The sequence below is a fragment of the Oncorhynchus gorbuscha genome, linkage group LG15, assembly GCF_021184085.1.
Source record: "Oncorhynchus gorbuscha isolate QuinsamMale2020 ecotype Even-year linkage group LG15, OgorEven_v1.0, whole genome shotgun sequence".
Lineage (NCBI taxonomy): Eukaryota > Metazoa > Chordata > Actinopteri > Salmoniformes > Salmonidae > Oncorhynchus > Oncorhynchus gorbuscha.
This window is the reverse complement of record NC_060187.1, coordinates 37,832,358-37,841,715: the sequence shown is the minus strand read 5'-3', so window position 1 is coordinate 37,841,715 and position 9,358 is coordinate 37,832,358. Positions and strand designations below refer to the sequence as shown.

Genomic DNA, 9,358 nt, shown 5'->3' with positions numbered 1-9,358 from the left:
CAGCTATGAAAAAACCCCTGTATCCAGGATTGTGTAAATCTATCCGTAAGCTCATTAGCATAACACAACGTTAACTATTCATGAAAATTGCAAATGAAATGAAATTAATCTATTTGCTCTCAAGCTTAGCCTTTTGTTAACAACACTGTCATCTCTGATTTTCACAATATGCTTTTGAACCATAGCTAAACAAGCATTTGTGTAACAGTATTGATAGCCTAGCATAGGATTATGCCTCTCTTTCAGCATGCAACATTTTCCACAAAAAACAGAAAAGCATTCAAATAAAATCATTTACCTTTGAAGAACTTCAGATATTTTCAATGAGGAGACTCTCAGTTAGATAGCAAATGTTCCGTTTTTACAAAAAATATTATTTGGGTCAACTAATCGCTCCGTTTTGTTCATCACGTTTGGGTAAGGAAAAAAAAACAAAAAAACAAATATTATCTCATTAAAACGCTAACTTTTTTCCAAATTAACTCCATAATATCGACAGAAACATGGTAAAACGATGTTTAGAATCAATCCTCAAGGTGTTTTTCACATATCTATCGACGATAAAATCCATCGTGGCAGTTGACTTTCTCTTCTGAAGAAATGGAATGCGCATGGACCTACAGATTACGCAATAATTTCGACACAGGACACCGGGCGGGACACCAGGTAAATGTAGTCTCTTATGGTCAATCTTCCAATGATATGCCTACAAACACGTCACAATGCTGCAGACACCTTGGAGAAACGACAGAAAGCACAGGCTCATTCCTGGCGCATTGAAAGCCATATAAGGAGACATTGGAACACAGCGCCTTCAGAATCTGGGGCATTTCCTGTATGAAACTTCATCTTGGTTTCGCCTGTAGCATTAGTTCTGGGGCACTCACAGATAATATCTTTGCAGTTTTGGAAACGTCAGAGTTTTGTCTTTCCAAGGCTGTCAATTCCATGCATAGTCGAGCATATTTTTGTGACAAAATATTGCGCTTAAAACGGGCACATCTTTTTATCCAATAATGACATAGCGCCCCCATAGGTTGAAGAGGTTAACTCTAACTCTAAACACTAACCCTCCTTCACGCTTCGGCATAACAGCACACACTCGAATAAGCTCCCACCTTAAATAAATAAACTAACAAATCCATAGCTCAATGTTAAATTGTTTGCATGTCTCACACACAAACACCCGTGTAGGTGATTTTGAACAACTCTCACCTGTAAACAGCGTCTCTGGAGCATCCCTCCGTAGCATGTGTGTCCCATGGGTGTCACATAAGACCCGTGACCAAGTGACTGTGGCGCGCACCAACAACCTCAGCAGAGTCAGACCTGAACATTAACGTGGTGGTAACTGTCCATCCACCCTCCACAGCATTTCATAACATTCACCTGCGTGGGAGTGTTCCCTCTCTTCTCCCTCGCTACCTTTCTCTCTGTCTCTGCCCCTCTCCATCTCCCAGGTAGCTTCACTATCAACATGTTCCACCTGCACCTGCCAGAAAGAGAGGGAGGAAAGGAGGGCAGGGACAAAGCGTGAGGAGAGAGACGGGAGAAAAACTGGCAAATATAAAAGGGGGAAAGGTTAGTTTGAGAACAGAAACACCAGTGGTCCCTCATTTTCCAGCTCCTTTCCCCAGTCCACTCAACACTAGACCATAGCGATATACTCATCCGCACTGAAGATCTCACTGACGTCTTTGACTGAATCTCAATAGTCTAAGGAGAACGGGAGAGGTCAAGAGGAAACAAGGAAATGATTGAGATTCATCCTTTGTCACAATGCTAATAAGGTTAACATTGGACTAAAGGTCTGATGAGAGTATCTATGAGCAGGAAGGGCTGTGTGGAGAAACTGAAACACTATGTCTTTGTTCTGGAAATACCTGGCCAAACTCACAGTTCTGATTTTCTTTCACCATGGGTTTTATATTATTTCCCCTCACAATACAGAGGTCTCCTTTTCTTCCCCACATCACCCCCCTCTCTGCCTCTTCCCTCATCCCCCCCTCTTTCTCCCATTCACTCTATTTCTTCCTCCCTCTCTCTCATTCTCTCTCTTGAAGGGCCACAATGAGCTCCCTCCCAGTGGTGGCCACTAATCTTCATCCTTAAATGGAAGGTCCTCGCTACAAAAAGACCACCATTTATTGCCACCAGTCATTTATGGATGTCATAAGGTGAATGCACCAATTTGTAAGTCGCTCTGGATAAGAGTGTCTGCTAAATGACTTAAATGTAAATTTATTTCCACCAGTCACACAATTACATTGTTTATGGCATACCATTGTCCACTTGTTAGTGCAATTTTAGATTTTCTGTTAAATCACTATGATACATCACTAATTACTATGCATGTGATAATCAATGATGTTTGTGAAAGAAATATGTTACAATACGAAGCCCATTACATTCAATGTGTATTATATGCTGTATTTAAATAGCCATTCTGGTCTAAATTCTCTTTCCATTCCTCTTGTGCATCTCAAGTTCTCAACCACATTCAGAGGACTGATGCTGACCAATAAAACCAAGGTGGCCACAACCGTGGAAACTACTAAGTGGCCTGGAATCACGATGGAACCACAGCAACTGCCAGGATTGTATATCAAAACAGTAGATCAATTAGGTCAAAAGGCAAATTGATCACCATTATTGTTCAAAAGGAAACATGCAATGAAATATAAACTTATATAAAAGCCACAAACATATACAGATAAATAGCTCAAAGCATGTTTTAGGTTATAAAGGCATGTATTTAGATGGATCTGTATGTAAATAATACAAACTAATCCATTGTTCAGTCAGCACACCTTCTTGTGCTTTTCTCTGTTGCATTGCCATCTGGTGGTTATAAATATCCACTGCAGCTTGATAATCCACTAAACACTTTATTAACGGTTTCTAAACTATACTAAATTGTCATCATGTGTCATCACATAAATATCTTACATCCAGTTCAATTGCATGTAGTCTATCTAACATAGTGTTAAATGTGCTTATGTGTTTTACTCGTACCCTCCGTTGAATTATCCTCAAAAGGGCCACAGTCTAATCCTTGAACGAGAGTGTCTGTGTGTTCATGTAGCACATGGAGATGTGTGAAACTTACTCCTCGGCCTTAAATGTCCTGCTTGTGTCGTCTCAATAGCTGGCTTTTGCGGTGACGCGGTGGGCTAAGACACTTGAAGGAGGGCTGTCACATGTGCTAGCAAGAAGGGGGTCCTGAGTTCGTGCCAGGCATGGGCCTGAATCGGGAGGAAGTGGTACTCGCTAAGCAAGCAGCATGGCGCCCTTTTCATTCACATCTGTGCATTTTCATCAAGTACAATCAGTCCAATCTATTTTTAAATGTGGGCTTGCAGCAGAGTGGTTTTCTTAGATGTGCTGTGGCATGGGGGTCTCAAACCTCCACACACAATAAGACGAGTCAACCAGGCATTTTCCACTACAGTTTAACTGCTGGCTATAATACCTGCTGAACCTCATATCCCTCAGCAAGCATTCACACATACACACTTCAATGTGAATCCATCACACCATTAGAAATAGTTCAAAAGGTGGAGGCCTACTTACGATTTAACAGTTGGGATGGTTGCTAATTGATGTCCACACCAAAGCAACAGAGAGATGGATGGACAGATATACCATAGTATCTTTGCTACATTTTACAGAGCGATGTCACTGTGGGGTCAAACTGTGGCCAATTAGCACACAACAGACAGTTGACACACAGGCCTTCTGAGAGAGGACTGGAGTCCATTTTGACCAAGCTCCATCCCGCCTGGTTACTGTAGATCATTACTGTAGATCATTGCGTTTACTTGATAGCTACCTACACAAATAGCTAGCTAGAACAAAGTGTTAATAAGATAAATTCATTTAAAAAGATTAAAAGCAATACAAATAAGTTATCCAGTTGGTGGTTGAAGATATCCCTCTAGTGGTGTGGGGGCTGTGCTTTGGCAAAGTGGGTGGGGTTATATCCTTCCTGTTTGGCCCTGTCCGGGGGTGTCCTCGGATGGGGCCACAGTGTCTCCTGACCCCTCCTGTCTCAGCCTCCAGTATTTATGCTGCAGTAGTTTATGTGACGGGGGGCTAGGGTCAGTTTGTTATATCTGGAGTACTTCTCCTGTCCTATTCCGTGTCCTGTGTGAATCTAAGTGTGCGTTCTCTAATTCTCTCCTTCTCTCTTTCTTTCTCTCTCTCAGAGGACCTGAGCCCTAGGACCATGCCTTAGGACTACCTGACATGATGACTCCTTGCTGTCCCCAGTCCACCTGGCCATGCTGCTGCTCCAGTTTCAACTGGCCTGGGCCCTAGGACCATGTCCCAGGACTACCTGACATGATGACTCCTTGCTGTCCCCAGTCCACCTGGCCATGCTGCTGCTCCAGTTTCAACTGTTCTGCCTTATTATTATTCGACCATGCTGGTCATTTATGAACATTTGAACATCTTGGTCATGTTCTGTTATAATCTCTACCCGGCACAGCCAGAAGAGGACTGGCCACCCCACATATGCTCTCTCTAATTCTCTCTTTCTTTCTCTCTCTCAGAGGACCTGAGCCCTAGGACCGTGCCCCAGGACTACCTGACATGATGACTCCTTGCTGTCCCCAGTCCACCTGACTGTGCTGCTGCTCCAGTTTCAACTGTTCTGCCTTATTATTATTCGACCATGCTGGTCATTTATGAACATTTGAACATCTTGGTCATGTTCTGTTATAATCTCTACCCGGCACAGCCAGAAGAGGACTGGCCACCCCACATAGCCTGGTTCCTCTCTAGGTTTCTTCCTAGGTTTTGGCCTTTCTAGGGAGTTTTTCCTAGCCACCGTGCTTTTACACCTGCATTGTTTGCTGTTTGGGGTTTTAGGCTGGGTTTCTGTACAGCACTTTGAGATATCAGCTGATGTACGAAGGGCTATATAAATACATTTGATTTGATTTTGATCAAACCCATACTCAATCACTAAGGCATCTTCCACATGAGATCAGAGCCAGAGTAACACCATCACACAAAATTAGGTACTTGTACACTTGCACAAACTATGGGGTCAAACCTTGTCAAACTAGAATCTCTGTAGCTCATGACATATTACTGGATCTGTACAGTACCATCACTTGTCGATGCCTGGTCCATCTTTCCCATGAATGAGTGGATCAGTGTGAGAAAACTGTGCTTTTCTGATGGAGGGGTCGACAGCCAGGCTCTGACCAACCTCTGCTCTCAGTCACCCAGTCACACTGCATCTGAAGCAGAAGGCTACACCCAGAGAGCTAAATGAGGCAGTGAAACTTCCTGTGAAAAGTGGTTAGCAGCTTCGCTGACAGGATAGGACTAGGAATCATGCAAAGACCATTTCAGATTGGTCTGAAAGATGGTGAATTTAAAAACATGACCCGGTTTAAAATAGAACCACGTCTTGTCATTCACACGTACTCTATTGTCAACATGCACACACTTCTGACAACTACAAACCGCTAGCACAAGAAACAAGGCTTTTTCAAAGGTATTTCAGATACATGGCTAAAGAGTAGGGAGTAAGATAAGGAGTCATAACCTGGCTAACAACACCTGAAGTTTACTGGTATTACACCACAATGAGTCACTTTGTGGAAGTACTGTATTTGAGACTGTATGTGGGCACAGCATCATGTGTACGTTAGCTGTGATGGAGTTGGGAGGGTGAAAGGGTGAGCTGGACAGGGTTCTGCTACTTGCCTAGAGGGTCACTTTGTTGATATATGGTTGGCCTATGTAGACAGAGGAGGGGAATTCCATGCCAGCATAAAGGCAGGAAGTGGTTTTGCCACACAATGAACTGAAACCTGGGCTGCATCTCAATAGTTTAAAGTGACTTTCTCCCCTCATATCCTCCCTTCCATCTGCACTAATGTGAAAGAACTAGACAGGTGACAGCAAATACCTGAAAGGCCGTCCACCACATTGTTTTCAGCCACCATATGTTATCAGTTCAGTGCAGGTAAATGAAGAGGAAACCACTTCACACAATGGTGATGCCACCTGGTACCTGTAATATAATGAATCCTGAAATCACTACCATGCACAAGTCTGAGCACCACAACAAGCCCTGCCACTGTCTACAAAATCTCTAAAGGTATCCCTACTCCCACAGACAGTTGCCTTTTCACTTCTACAGTAATGGCATAAAAGGCATACTTGTGGTAAGTCAAACTAGACATTTATTCAGGTGAATGTCTGTGGTTTAACCCTTTCAGTTCTAGGAAATAGAGACTTTATGAGTCACCGCGACCACAGAAATCGGTCAGGTTGTTGAGCTTCGGCAGTTTGGAACTAAGGAAGACCTATGGATGAGTCACAAGAGAGTGCAAGCAACATGTTCACCGCAACTGCACCCTCCTCTCACAGGACAGTCCCCCACTTACTGCCTGGACAATCCTCCACTCACCACATGCCCATTGGCCCATCCACAGATACATGATAAAGTACACAAACACTGGCACATTTCTGTGGAGAGGAGGCTTGTAAAGGTAGGCTACGGCTACGTTGACAATACACAGGGAAGGTCATTTAGATCCTTTCTGGATTGACTCTTTACAACGGTGATCTGGATTTCACTCTTCAGAACTCCTAAAGAAACTAGGCACAACCATTGATAATGACCATTGTTTCTGTCAACCACACAGACGAGCGCGCTTGCACAGAAATAAACACACAACATGCACAAAAGTTTCACAGCTCAGAGCGAAATATGCGCCTTGTCTCATTATCACTTCAGCACTTCACATCGTGACAGCGACAAAAAGGTAGGCCTGCTAGAGCTTGTAGCCGAACTATATTTCAAACCTCAACTCCTCTTATACTTCCTAAAAACTCACTAAACCAGAATTTATATGTCATGGCAAAACGTATAGAATGCAGAAAACACACGACAAAAGCCCAAAATGCTTTTTTTTTGTTTTTGTAAAAGTTAAATATCTAAATGGTCACTTGCTTACCAAAACTGCATTTAAACATAACCTAGAGCACTGTGTAGTTAATGGTTTTAGTCTTTTCGCATCAGCATTTTCAGTGTATTTTGTTGAATTTCCAGCCTTGGCTACTTTTGTACAAATATTTTGTATAAAGGCTAATATACTTATTATAGCATTTTCTGCAGCCTTTGAATTAGCCTTAGCTTGCAGACCCACTATGCAACACATCACAAGTAATAAATCAGGTGTGAATAATGTCTTCAAAAGCAATTGTACTATAGAGCCTTTACAGCCTCTTTGTCCTCTCATAGCCTACTGAGTGACATGTCTACCCCACGGAGTAGCAAAGGGTCCCTGGAGGATATGGGCCAGCCCTCCTCCTCAGTGGAGAGCAGTGGTGGGGAGGAGGAGATGTGGGACCCTGGCCTCCTCTTCCCAGAGGTCCGGCCGTCCCTTCTGGACCACAGACAACCGAGGCTCCGGACCTGCCAGAGCCATCTGTACCCCAGCACGCGCCGCAAAAGAGAGATGACCCCTGCCGATAAGAAGGACGCCAACTACTGGGATAAGCGCCACAAGAACAACGTGTCGGCCAAGCGTTCGCAGGAGAAGAGGAGGCTGAATGACCTGATGCTGGAGGGCCAGCTGCTGGCCCTGAGTGAGGAGAATGCCCGGCTGAGGGCTGAGTTGATCACCCTGCAGTACCACATGGGCCTGGGGAAAGAGGCAGGCCCAGCCACCCTGCGTTCCCATGGCACGGTTCCACTGCACAGCCTGCTGCCCTGTCTGAGTCACTCATCAGTGCCTACCAATCTGTTGATGCCCTGGGGCTCCCTCTGCCTCCCCCAGACAGCCCTGTACCCCAGCCTGCCTCTCTACCTGCCACACTGGAGGAGTATGAGTGGCAGAACCAGGCCCTGGACATACACAGAAGCTTCAGGGGCAGGTTCAACAAATTGACTCAGCTCAGAAGGTACCTCAGTCCAGACACCTGCTAGCTAACGGAGTGGCTTAGAACAAATCAACCCCAGATTATACATAGGCCTAATTTAATGGCATGTATTCAATGTCAGATCATGTCAAATAATACATGGACACTGTATTTATTGAGTGGTTGCTAATCAATTGCAAATCATAGTTTAAAATATTGTTATAAATACCATATGTGTATTAATTACATTTTGAGAGTGAACTGGGAGTTTATTAAAATAATCTCAGACTGTTACATGAGGAATATGACATCGGTATTTTCGGTGAATTTGTGGCGATTTTCTATTTAGTTGAATAGGATATAAAAGATAACATGTGGAAATTATACCTCTTTGCATATCTTAAAAATGAGCAGGTTGGTTTTTATATTTTACATTTAGGACAGCAAATAAGTAGTCTGTATTCTGTGGAACACAAGATGGGGCTCCATAGAATGTCCTCTTTTTATTCTGCTGTATATCTAATACAAGTGTTCTTTTTCAAATGACACATCAATACAACTGGTTTAACCACTTTTACAAGTACAGTGAAGATTCAATTATTCAGGGGTAAAATAGACCGACTGCATTTTCCCCCAATTAAATGTTGCATTTTTAACACCAATGGAATAAAAATATATATTTTTCAAAGAGCAGAAAATATTTTTCACATTCTCATATAAGCATGTAGGGTAGTAATGAAATCAGTCAAAGATACATTTTCAATCACTTTTAATTCAATGGCTCGCTCTGTTCTGTACACAAACACAATTGCTGTATTAGCCTAATGGCAAGAATTAGAAAAACTAACACGACAATCAACCTTCTAAAACACACTCTGCAACTATGGATTTAAAATGCTTCGACCGCTAAAAAATGGAGATGAGCAATATTGGTTTGAATTTGACTGTTCAAAAAGCAGTTTTTCTGCAGTGTGAAACTTCGAATAAGGCTTCACTGAAACTAGGTGCTCTTTTTGGTTGGTTGGTGGGTGGTAATCCCCACGCCGTGAATCCCCTTATTGCCAACTATTGCACATTAGTTAGATATACAGTACCATTCAAAAGTTTGAACCCGCCTACTCATTCAATGGTTTTTCTTTATTTTTACTATTTTCTACATTGTAGAATGACAGTGAAGACATCAAAACTATGAAATAACACATATGGAATCATGTAGTAACCAAAACATTTAGAAACAATTTGTTAAAGGCCTAGTGCTTTTCTTACTACTGATTAGAACATTGGTGGCCAACCTTTTGCCTTGATGACAGCTTTGCACACACTTGGCATTCTCTCAACCAGCTTCACATGGAATGCTTTTCCAACAGGCTTAAAGGAGTTCTCACATATGCTGAGCACTTGTTGGCTGCTTTTCCTTCCCTCTGCGGTCCAACTCATCCCAAACCATCTCAATTGGGTTGAGGTCGGG

At 42.9% G+C, this 9,358-nt stretch overlaps 1 protein-coding gene across 1 annotated transcript; it reads left to right on the top strand.

Annotated features, from left to right (window-relative positions):
- Window positions 1-6,695: 6,695 nt before the first annotated feature.
- Window positions 6,696-8,516, top strand: LOC123996332 (nuclear factor interleukin-3-regulated protein-like). Its single transcript, XM_046299698.1, has 2 exons — window positions 6,696-6,791; window positions 7,271-8,516. The coding sequence occupies exon 2, from the start codon at window positions 7,284-7,286 to the stop codon at window positions 7,917-7,919; it is 636 nt and encodes a 211-aa protein (XP_046155654.1). The 5' UTR covers window positions 6,696-6,791; window positions 7,271-7,283; the 3' UTR covers window positions 7,920-8,516.
- The last annotated feature ends 842 nt before the right edge of the window (window positions 8,517-9,358 follow it).